This window comes from Trachinotus anak, unplaced genomic scaffold, assembly GCF_046630095.1.
Source record: "Trachinotus anak isolate AG129_WGS33_773 ecotype Australia unplaced genomic scaffold, CSIRO_AGI_Tana_v1 ptg000014l, whole genome shotgun sequence".
NCBI lineage: Eukaryota > Metazoa > Chordata > Actinopteri > Carangiformes > Carangidae > Trachinotus > Trachinotus anak.
The window spans coordinates 18,620,161-18,632,745 of NW_027273865.1; the positions used below are offsets into that span (position 1 = coordinate 18,620,161).

The following is a 12,585-nucleotide window of genomic DNA, read 5'->3' on the forward strand; positions in this document are numbered from 1 at the left end:
TTGCACTTCATCAACACACAGTCAACCAAGAGTCAAGACTAAACCAATTCACCTTGGTGTGCAGATTCGTTTTGTATTATTTTTAACAATTTCACACAACCCAGAAAAATAACATGTATGTGAAACTATAGGCCTGTATTCACAATATTATGAATGAAATATGCTTTATTTGGAAGCTATTTGTGGTGTTATTGATTTTAGCCTACTAATTACATTAGTTGTAAGGTCCAGAGGTGAACCTATCCGCCACTGGGTCACAGTGCCCTTGACCTTTGACCTTTGAATACCAAATTCTAATCAGTTCATCCAAGTCCAAGTGAATGTTTATACCAAATTTGAAGAAATTCCCTTAAGGCATCCCTGGCCATTATTCAACACTGTAACTCAGGAAGGAAAGAATGTGAGCATATTTTCTGCAACAAGTTATTTAGTAAATTTTAACTATGTCATGCTATATTTTAGCACCAGGTAAACAGGTTTACTTCAATAAAGTGTTGAGGAAATTATAATATATGCAGATGGGCCACACATTAATGGATAAACCAATGTAAAGTCTCTTTTTAAGGTATTTTTCCACCACAAGCCTCCTGAAAAGCTTTGATGCTCGTTGGCATCAACTCCACAAATCTCTGAATCTCTACTGATGCTCTGAACATCATTCTTTTGAAATATATTCCCTCATTTGGTGTTTTGATGGTGGTTACGGAGAGTGTGGTCTAACATTCTAACATTTGAGATCTGTAGACTGTCAAGGCCACATCACATGATCTGATTTTCATTTTCATCAAACAAACCTGTGAGCCTTGACACCCTCTGTTTTTTCAACGTATTCTTCTAGGTTTTTTATTTGTTTTGTCTGTAAACAGGATTTGCTCACCATTTCACATATTTTTGGTTACTTAAGCGTCGTATCGTTGCATACAACTTGTTGAACTCAAGACCACACTGCCAAGACTCCTCCACATGAAGTAAGGAGATGTACAACATTTGCTGATGCTGTGTGACACTCCCCGCTGCACTGAAATGTAACTCCAGCTTGCACATACTTTTGACGGATAAACACCACAGGAGGTTCTTCCTTCCGATGGCCATCCAGTTACAGCATACAAGTCCTCCCTTTTCTGAACATCTCCCTTTTGTACATAGTATGATTTTACATTGCACATTAGTCTTTACTCTTTGCGCATTTGCATTTGTACATTTTTCTCTTCACTTACTGCATATTTATTTAGTTATTATTTCTACTTTATAGTAGTTTTTACTTTTTTACTCCCTGTTTCCTCTAACAAAGCATTTTGCCTGCAGGATCATTTGGGATTCTCTTGGGAAACACTGTCAGAGTGGATTCTTGGCCATGTAGACCCAGGTTTAGTAATACTGAGTCAGCACTGGCCAAGGTGCACAACATAGTCATTAGTCTACTGGCCATTTATAGCAGTAATGACTAGCTTCCTCTTTGTATTTCTCTGCAACTTTTCACTCACTGCCTCTTTGCCAAATACTGACCGTCACCTACCCTCCTCCCTCTCTCCCTGACTCGCTCTATCTCGCTCTGCCCCCGCTGTGCACTACTTAAACAAATTGCTCTCTATCTCTAACTCTGCGAGCGTGCGCAGCAGAATCAGTCGTGTCAGCGTGTGGAAGACTCTGGGACGTGCTGCTTTACAATGAGAAAAGAGAGCAGGTTAATTTGGTGGATCTGGTGGATTGTGGTTGTGGCAGCGTTGTTCTTCCTGGGCTTCGTCATAGGTAAGTTATGAGAACACAACAGGAATGTAAACTGGACAGAAGTGTGAGTCAACAATCCACAAGCGATATCCATTGCATGTTTGTTTTTAATGACAAATTCATTATTTTACACTACTGACAAGGAAAATAATGGTAAAACTGACCATGACAAGTGTATAAATGGAAGTTGCTGAAATAACATAAATAGACAGACAACACAGAGACATAAAATTATTGTTTTTTGAGTTCATTTCTTAAGATTAATCTCAAAATATCAAGTCCATTCAGTGCTGTCTAAGATGAATCTTCGAGGTGTGTTGTTGTTTCATGTGTTATCTTTAGTTTGTCACCACTCTGACATATTTCACATCTTTGTGTTCACAGCAGGTTAACACTTGCCATCCATAACCACGGCTCCTTTTACTGTATCATTTTTAACATAGTTGAGAACTCCTGCACACAAATGGGCAGTGAATGGCCCAATTTATATTCTGCATGTTCCCTCTGCATTGTATACATGTAATTGATTCGTAGAAAAAGGCATTTTTATCACATCATGATGTCACATAGTGATGACTATAGTCTTAAATGAACCTACTCTGTTGTTGAACTGACTTGTGGTTTGAACGGTGTGTGTTGTAGGCTGGTTTGCAAAGCCCTCACATTCAAACACTGCAAATGACAGTGCTTCCAGCAAATATCTGAGGGAGTTTCTGGATGAAATGCAGTCAGACCAGATCAGAGAGCATCTCAGGTAAAAATCAGTACCCACACACTAAACCTGCCCTGTCTAGTATTACAAGTAATCCAAAGCAAATTGTGTTATACTGTAGTCTTGTGTCAAAAAGGGTTTCAGCAGGAAAGAAAGAAACTACTACTTTTAATATCATGGGGGAGTTCCTTGTATCCATATAAAGGTAAAAAAGTCTCAGGAGATAGCTTTCTTACAGCTTCACTTTTGTCCAGACTAATATCTTGATAAATAATAATGGTGGTTGCCGTAAGATTTGATACAGACTTTCATAGCACCATAACAATAGTTTCTAAAATCTGTGGTGATTGCCTAATTTCTCCGATGACTACTCCACCAACACAGCAACTCCTCGTGATGTCCATAAAAATATTGACACTAACCAGGATCAACCTAAGCCTCTTGAACCTCACTGACTCATAGAGCCATACTGTGCAGCCAAACATTGTTGAAACCCAGAGAACAAAGACGACCTTTTCAGACAGGAATCATGCTGTGTTCAAGTGAATTCATGAATTCATACATCAACAGATTTGCATGTATTATTCTTTTAACTTTTTTTTTTTTTAAGTTATTTGTTTTTTAAAGTTAAAATCTAAAACTAGAATTACTGCCTCATGGTTGTATGCCTCTGCGACTCAGATTAATTCTAGATTACATCCCTGTTTATCCAGAGTCATTTGAAATATTAACCATTTGTGCGAAATTTGTCTTTGTAATTTGTAATTGCTGTGTGAAGTCTTGAGTAATGGCTAAAAAGTGTTTTGTGAGGTCCCACTGACCTTGACCTTTGAAAACCAAAATCTAATTAGTTTATCCCTGAGTCCAAGAGGACATTTGTGCCAAATTTGAAGACATTCCTTTAAGGCTTTACTGTCCACGAGAATGGGACGGACAGACGGGCAATATTTAGGAAACCTGAAAACAATAAGTTTCAGGCCCTGGCTGTTGCCGGCACAGAAGCATAAAAAGCTGTGTTATACAAACAATAATCTTGATAAAGGATGCAGCAGTTTTAACTGGCAGCGGTTGTAAATTTCCACAGCTTTTGTTGGACATTTTACTAGAAGTCTGTTCCCCTGTCGATATGTGTTTCCCCTAACCTTAACATGTAACCTTATCCCAACCATAACCACTAAGGGAGGGAGGGGGCTACAGGAAACACAGTTGTAATGGGAGGGAAACACTATCACACAGGAACAGGCTTTGACACAACACCAGCCATGTTCCAGTGTTATATAGGCCCACTGGGTGCTCTACATGTATCAAGTATTTTAAGATTTCTAGTACTGAGTGTTGAGCACCTTTCAGGCTATACAAAGGTGAGCAGAAATTAAACAATTTGTCAATGTGTTTCCTTTTTTCCTCCTAAAACATTAAGCAACAGGCTACATAAAGCTCAACTTATTACATCAAGATATTTTACCCTACTGAACTTACTTTGATAATTGCGTTGATGCTAGGTGTATATTCTTACAGTAAATAAACAAACCTCTACCAACTCCTGTATATAGTGTGTTGTATCATGGCAGAAGCAGAAATAAGCATTTCAATCAAAATGCAAGACATTTATTAATGCTAACAGACACTAAAAGTTGTGTAACACAGGCAACAGGAATCAGGAGTAATATCCACAGGATAACAGGCTAACAAGCACTGAATCTACTCTGGTACATGAACAAGTCCAGAGAGCCCCAAAGCTCCCAAGTGGCCTCTTCAGCATTCTTTGGCTCATTTTGTGCCAGCACTAACCAAGTGCCCCCCGGCCACAACATTTTCATTCTGTAGGCGACTCTTTCCTCCATGAATATGTGATGACATCCTGTTTACAGGAAATTTACACGACTCCCCCACCTGGCTGGTACAGAGCAGAACCTGAAATATGCTGAGCAGATCATGAAAGAGTGGCAGGAGTTTGGCCTGGACTCAGTGGAGATGGTGCCCTACGACGTCCTGTTGTCCTATCCCAACAAATCACAGCCAAATTACATCTCCATAGTTGATCAGCTTGGCATTGAGGTACAGTACATGTACACAGAGAAGGCATAAGAGTTTGTATAAAAAGCACATATCATTTCAACATATATAAAACATATCCTGCAAAAATCTTGCAACTTATTTCTGTTGTAGATCTGTCTTTTCCTTTTTGCTTCCATCTATTATAGCATAAGGATGGTAGTCATACCCTCTGAAGAGCCAATTAAGTCTTGAATTCACATTGTGAAACTTTAAAGTACTGTATGCCTAGTTTCTTGATTGCCAAAGATTTTGTTATTTTAATCCTTTTTACCACTGCAAGTATTCTGATGAAATGCTCCATTCTTTATACTTACCCCCTGGTGACTAAAGTGTCAAAAGAACGGTGAATTTCTCACGCATACGAACATCAACACTAATTCAGTCCAAACCCTTGACTACTCCTCAGTCTGTTTGGGGAGATAATAAAGGTGCAAAGTGCATGTGGAGATCACACAGATATATTAAAAAAACAGGCACATGCTTCTCCAGGCCTCCTCTCCACCTCCCCACTGTTAGTCTTCACCACAAAACAGCAAGACAGCTCATTCATGTCCAAGGTCCTTTTATAGCCTTGTTGTGAGATAAAGGTCTTTATGTGTCCTATAAGTGGAGATAAAGACACAGCACAGAGGCAAACAGGTGACAACAGATCCAGGGTTACTGCACAGCCATATTGCAATATGCAGTTAGGTTCTTAAACACAATCAGGGTTTACATTTCAACTAATTCAGTCACAGATTTCAGCTGATAACCATTTAGTGAAAAGCATGCAGATCCACACATGGTCAGACCACATGCACACACATGCCAGCAGACCAGGATCAACTGGTATCTGCAATTAATTCACGGAATTCATTTTGGTATGTAGTACCATTGTATTGTGAATAACTGTCTGAGCATGTACAGGTTGATCCCTCATTTAGGGGAAAAATAATTCAGATGCTTGACTTTTCCAATTACTGGACAACCTGATAAAAATAAAACTGAATTACAATTAAAAAGGAAAGCAGCAAGCAGCAGGAACCATGAAATGCTTGGCATTTTTGCATGAAAACTGATTAATCAACAGTTTCAGCTCTAACTGTATATAGTGTTGGATAGTTTAATCTAAGATAAAGAATCATATTTTATCAGCCCTTTGTTTTGTGTTTAAAATCTTAATTTGTAAAGTGGGAAGTAGCTATAGCTGCCAAATAGATTGTAGTGGAGTAAAAAGTGCAATATTTCAATTAACAATGTATAGACAAGTACAAGCTTCAAACCAGAGAGTATCTCATCAAATTTAATCTTATTTTATCTCACCTCATTTCATCTTACTTTCTCAGGTGTTTAACACGTCCTTGGCGGAGCCGGTCCCAGAGGGTTATGAAGATGTTTCTAACATTGTGCCTCCATATAGTGCTTTCTCTGCCAAGGGACAACCTGAGGTACACACACACACACACACACACACACACACACACACACACACTTATCATGACAGTGACAGTGATGTTTAAATAGTTTTCACTGCAACACTAAAAGTAGTTAACATGGATTTTAAACATTAACCATCCTCTTCCTCACCCATCTGATAAAACAAGCTCTAAGATGTCTCCTCTTTCTATCTCTGTCTCCAGGGAGATTTGGTTTACGTGAACTACGGTCGTACAGAAGACTTCTTCCAGTTGGAGAGGGAGATGGGCATCAATGTAACTGGGAAGATTGTCATTGTCAGATATGGGAAAATCTTCAGAGGCAATAAGGTGGGAAAAGTCTTGGTCAGAACTCCTCATGAAATCCCAGTTAGATCATTCTGTCAGTCACTGAGCAAAGCAGCTAAAAGGAAATCGATCATCACCAGATGTTGGTGAACCTTTGCTCATCTAGGGATTTTCAGTTCAGATCAAAGCTCTGAAGTAATGGTGTTTGATTATTAATTCCTCACTGTGGGCATTGCAAATTGTTCTCACATTGTCAGACATTTATTAATTTAATAATGCAATTCACAAAAGTCATGACAGTTTGTCATGACACAGACAAAACAAGAGCAATAAAAAACCAAAAAAATTTGCACACCATCAACATGGCTCACTGCTCTCTGTCTGTCTTCGTCTCTCCACCAGGTGAAGAACGCCATGTTAGCCGGAGCAAAGGGGATCATTATGTTCTCAGATCCAGCAGATTACTGGGCTTCAGGAGTCCAGGTAGAGTAATTATGAAAGTGTGTGTGTGTTTCTATAACTGCTGTTGTTAATGTAGAAGAGGTATGAAAATACTAACACTATGGCTGGCCTTTAAACAAGCTTTGGATCAGCGCCACAGAGTCTACCCACAGCAACTATAAATTCACGATGAATTAAAAAGGACTGGAAATAGTAGAAATAAAACATTTTTGCATGTGTTTGTGTGTGTGCAGCCCTACCCTGATGGCTGGAATCTGCCTGGTGGAGGAGCTCAGAGAGGAAATGTTCTCAATCTGAACGGAGCAGGAGACCCACTCACACCAGGATACCCCGCGAAAGGTGCGTATATCTGTGTGTTTGTACATGTGTTTGGGCCTATATGAGTGTATACATATGTGTAAGTTTGTCTCACACAATCCTGTCTCCTCCCTCTCAGAATATACCTACAGATTCGGACTTGAGGATGGAGTGGGACTTCCCAAGATTCCTGTGCATCCAATTGGCTTCCATGATGCAGTTCACCTGCTAAAGTACAAATTGTTCTTTTTGCTTGTCTTTTCCCTATTTTAACTTAACTTGAATCTGGAATTCAGGGCAAGGAACTAAAATTTTTATTGGGGTCCTTGAGTGAAATAAGTAGCTGATTTGTATTATTTACAGAATATGTGAATTATTTACCACTCAACAGGCACATGGGAGGACAGATTCCACCCAACAACTGGAAAGGAGGTCTGAATGTCTCCTACAGGATTGGTCCAGGCTTTACTGATGACTTCAAGAGCCAGTAAGTGCTTTTGTAAAGCTTTCTTCCTATGCAGCATCAAAGTGATCCTCCATCTTTCTTCAGAATAAACCACCTCCATCTCCAGTTGACAGTTTTCCCCTGCAGCTTCACTGCTGTCACTGCTGTGTTCAGACTATCTCTCCCCTTTTGTTGCTCCTCTTCTCTTGTTCAGCTTTAATGACCCAGTGGCAACTAGCCAACTGCAGTACAATGGAGGCCCTTGTACCTTCTGTGTGTGAGGGACATACATACACATTCACGCACATATACACGCTACGCAAATTAAGCATGTAGTATGCACCCATATGCAACAACAGTAATGTAGGGGTTTGGGGGTTTTCAGGAGCGACAACCCCACATAACAACAAATAGAATCAACTGTGTGTTATTCTCTAACGCATTCATTTTTCATTTTCAGAACTGAATTTTAAGTTGGAAACACATCATGAGTGACTTGTATGCTGCAGTTGAGAGAGAGAGAGAGTATTGGATCTCTATTCCCTGCACTCTGTTCTCTTTTGTTTGACTATCTGCATCTGTCACTGCATGAGATAACGTGTCTCTGTGGCTGCTGTGCATTAACAACTAAGAGAAAAGCCTTCATCTTTAGCAAATGTTATAACTGTCTCCCACTGCTCACATCAGCCATTTTCTGTCAGCTGCTTCTCCTCCATCTCTTCGTATGAGCTAGCATTCATTCCTTAATACCCTGTCTGTCCCAGGAAGGTGCGTATGAACATCCACACTAACAACCAGGTAACCAGGATCTACAACGTCATGGGCAGGATTAGAGGAGCTCTGGAGCCAGGTACACTGCGCCAACATGCCCTAACCCTTCATTCAGGGTTGCTGTAACATTTTACACACAACAAACACATGCAAGTAATACTGATAATACCAGTATGGATGCTAATACTGATATATTATTTAACACAGGTCAGAATGGGATCATCTAAGTTCTTGCTTTTTTGTATGGAATATTTAAAAAAAACCTAAAATTTAATGGCTTCACTCAATTTCAAATATTACAGTTTTGATCTGAACCATCAATAAATGCAGTGTATCAGTCTCTTAAGGAAATGCCCGTTTTTGGTGTAAAGGTTCTGTTATATTTGGTAGCACTAGGAAAGAAATTCTCATACTTTGTCTCACTAACTCCTCTTTGAACATGTGTTGTTGGCTCCGGGTGGTCTCTGTTTTGTGTGTGTGTGTGTGCGTGTGTGTGTGTGTATATGTGTATAGACAGGTATGTGATTCTGGGAGGGCACCGAGATGCCTGGGTGTTTGGAGGAATCGATCCCATGTCTGGGGCTGCAGTGGTCCATGAAACTGTCAGGAGTGCTGGCAGGCTGCTCAGTAAAGGTACATCTCTGCAGTTGAGAGAATAAGTGAATCATGTTGTCGGTAGTCAGTACTCAGTGTGTGTGCATGTGTGTGCGTGTGTGTGTGTGTGTGTGTGTGTGCGTGTAGGCTGGAGGCCAAGGAGGACTATAATATTTGCAAGCTGGGATGCAGAGGAGTTTGGATTGCTGGGATCTACAGAATGGGCAGAGGTACCATATATGCTAGCACTCTCACCCTCTCTCTCTCTCTCTCACACACACACACACACACACATTGACTACATTTCATCCTTCTCAACAGGACAATGCCAAGCTGCTGCAGGAGAGGGCTGTGGCCTACATCAATGCAGACTCTGCCATAGAGGGTGGGTGTGTCTGTGTCTGCAGCTCAATATTATCAATAAATAGTGTAGAGGGTGAATTAGTTCTGATATGATATGTGTGTTTCAGGCATGTACACACTGAGGGTAGACTGCACTCCATCTCTACACACTTTGGTGTATGACATCACCAAGCAGGTGAGCAGATTTATACACATGCAATATATCTGAAATGCATATGAGAGGGAATGTTCGTCTTTTATGCATTCTCTCATCCTGTCATCCCGTTGTTCTTTCCACATTGTGCCTTGTCTCTTTCTTTCTATGTTTGCATGTAGATAGGCAGTCCAGAAGAGGGAGAGGAGGGAGTTTCTCTGTACGAGAGTTGGCACAAGAGGGACAACTGGACGAACGAACGTGATGCACCCAGGTACAAGGCATCACCCTCAGTTGCTTGTTCGGGTCAGAGACACACTGTGCATAAACTCACAGCAAAACAAAAGCAATAAAATACAGAGTGGTCAAACAAAACGACATTTCCGCAGCCATGACAGCACTGACCAGGGAAATCAGAAAAAAGAGAAAAAGAGGAGGAAGATGCTAAAATGTATTGTTATGTCTTAGTTCAAAAAATCAAGACATCAATCAGAAACATGAATGAATCAGTCTGATGTCCACTCTGTCGTGCTGCAGGATCAGTAAACTCGGCTCAGGCAGTGATTTTGAGGCCTATTTCATCCGTCTAGGAATCGCTGCAGGAAGAGCCAGATACACCAAGAACAAGGTACATGTGCAGATTATTCTGCATAAATATCATGTGTTTCTAGCAGTTTCACTTTAACTCGTAGTGTGATTATATGCATATTTATGTGTATCTCTGTTCTGTTTAGTTTAATGGGAAGACATTTTTGAATTGAAGGTACCTGGATACAAACAGTAGACATAAGGGTTGAGTTAAGGTGAGGGTAAGGGGTTAGGTTCAGACCAGCATTATTGTAGTAAAGCTTGTTGTCTCCATGGAGTTAACTCTGTTAATTGTCCTGTGTGCGTGCATTCAGAAAACAGAGCGTTACAGCAGCTATCCAGTCTATCACAGTGTGTATGAAACCTTCGAGATCGTGGAGAAGTTTTACGACCCCTCCTTCAGAAGACTTCAGGCAGTGGCCCAGGTGAGAGGCGGGCTCATCTTCCTCTTGGCAGATTCCCAGCTGCTCCCTCTCGATGCCAACCAGTATGCAGACTCACTGAGGAAGTACGCACAGAGTATCGCACGGCTGGCGCAGAAGCACCCAGAGGAGATGGACATGTATGAGGTGTCATTTGGTGAGTTGATTTCAGTCACTGTGTGCTCAGGCCGTGGTAATTGTCGCTCAAATGTTTAAAGAAGTGAGCCAACTTGCTGAACCTAACATCTTTGCATTCAATTTTCGTTCTCCTTCTCCAGATTTTCTGTTTTCTTCAGTGGAGAACTTCACTGCTGCAGCCAGGGATTTCCACGAGCGCCTGCAGACCCTCAACAGAGCAGAGTAAGAGCGTGTTCACCATTTCATACAATTTCAGTGTCCAAACAGAAGATTAAATGTGCTGAAGTACCTGTTTTGATTTGTATCCACAGTTAAATATTTGTTCAGTCTTTGTACAGTTACGTATCTAATGGCATATGATGTGTGTGTATGATTGTGATTGTGTGTGTGTGTGCATCAGTCCTCTGCAGGTACGCATCATGAATGATCAGCTCATGTATCTGGAGAGAGCCTTTATAGACCCCCTGGGTTTACCTGGTAGACCCTTCTACAGGTTAGTCTCATACACTCTCTCACTCACATTTTCTCCCATTAGGATGCACATGTACCAGGAGGCAGGAGTCTCACCAACTAGTCGTGTACTTAGTTGGTGGTGTGGACTGTTGTTGACTTGCAATAGTCAGTAAGACTAAACTAGACACAGTTGTAGCAGCATTTCTAAACCCTTGCTGGATGTTTTGGTTTTTTACAGATTCTTCTCACCCTGTCTGTTTAGAAATATGTAGAATTATATCTTAAGGAATGAATATTACTTGATTGACACAGTTTCTGTTATACCTCCAGCACATTCTTTAACGTAACACCCTCTTCTCTGTTCCAGACATGTGATTTTTGCTCCCAGCAGCCATAATAAATATGCAGGGGAGTCTTTTCCCGGGATCTATGATGCATTGTTCGACATTGAGAACTCAGCTGACCCAGAGAAGGCCTGGGAGGAAGTCAAGCGTCAAATCAGCATTGCGGCATTCACCATTCACGCTGCCGCTATGACCCTAACACCACCTGCATGAAGACCGCACAAACAGTTTGGTTTGGTCACCGTCATGTGACTGAACTATCAATTGACTATTATTTCAGAACACCAAAATGTGAGGAGAGGGAATCCACAACCTGTAACACACACAGCGATGGACAATCTCTGTCATTTTCCAGGAACATCCAGAGCTCGTCAATACAGTGAATCTCTGAGCACCATTACCAGAATACAACTTACAAAACTTGTTATGTGCCAACAGTAAAGTAATAATTTATGCTTTTTGAGTTGTTTTGTTTTTTGTTGTTGTTGTTGTTGTTTTGTAAAAATTGTCTCTGGCTACAAGGGAGCCAAATAAAATCAACCTATCCTTCACATGTGGTTACAAAAACAACTTGTCCATCTATTGTCCATGTGTTAGTCTGTAAAAAATGTGATGCATGACAGAAATTTTTATTCATGTTGATATTTTTGATAAATTACTTTCCCTAATTCCCTTAATGGCACACAGTACTTTTGCACGCTGAATTTTTTTTTTTTTTTTCTGCTGAAGGACATACAGTTAACCAAATCTTTAAATGATGAGGCAACAGAGCTAAATAAAGAGAAAGAAAAAGAGAATATTGCAATATAAGGCATAAGAGAAATTATATGGCAATATAATAAGGTAAAAATATGTGCGATACGATATTTCAGTGTCACAGTTGGGCAGTAAATCAAGTGACAGAACACTCGGACAGTCAGATGCCAATCTACTCTCAATCAACACTAGTGTGCCTGTAAGTTTAATTAGTCATAAATATCTCTGATAAAGGTTTTTGTATTTTTGTGACCCCCTAAGAACATGCTGAATAAAAAAATAATTGCTAATTTGGATGGCCCACTGAATGCAAGCTGAAATATACAGTAAATATTCTTCAGAGACAAAAATTTCAGTGTTGAACAACAGTAACCGACTTAAGAGATGCAGGATGTTGCCAATATCACTGCCTATAACATAACCACAAGTTGTTTTTAGGATACTTTTTTGTACACTTGAGCTGAAAGAACTGGAGATGACACAGGTGAAGCCATAGGAGAAAATGTTCAGAGGACAAGATGTCTGGGGGGAGGAGGGTGACAGAGGCTGACTGTGAACGCATCAGAAAAGGTGGACTGAAAATGAACACAGGTAGTTAGTGAGGTTTGAGGCAGCTAC

General features: G+C 40.4%; 1 protein-coding gene across 1 annotated transcript; it reads left to right on the plus strand.

Moving 5' to 3' along the window:
* The first annotated feature begins 1,581 nt into the window (after positions 1 to 1,581).
* On the plus strand, positions 1,582 to 11,879 carry naalad2 (N-acetylated alpha-linked acidic dipeptidase 2). Its single transcript, XM_071497059.1, has 20 exons — positions 1,582 to 1,749; positions 2,371 to 2,482; positions 4,312 to 4,498; positions 5,824 to 5,925; positions 6,118 to 6,243; positions 6,604 to 6,684; positions 6,897 to 7,002; positions 7,100 to 7,193; positions 7,352 to 7,447; positions 8,170 to 8,255; positions 8,690 to 8,809; positions 8,918 to 9,000; positions 9,092 to 9,155; positions 9,241 to 9,308; positions 9,449 to 9,540; positions 9,804 to 9,894; positions 10,169 to 10,433; positions 10,555 to 10,636; positions 10,815 to 10,907; positions 11,235 to 11,879. Exons 1-20 carry the CDS (start codon positions 1,668 to 1,670, stop codon positions 11,422 to 11,424), a joined length of 2,220 nt encoding a protein of 739 aa, XP_071353160.1. The 5' UTR covers positions 1,582 to 1,667; the 3' UTR covers positions 11,425 to 11,879.
* The last annotated feature ends 706 nt before the right edge of the window (positions 11,880 to 12,585 follow it).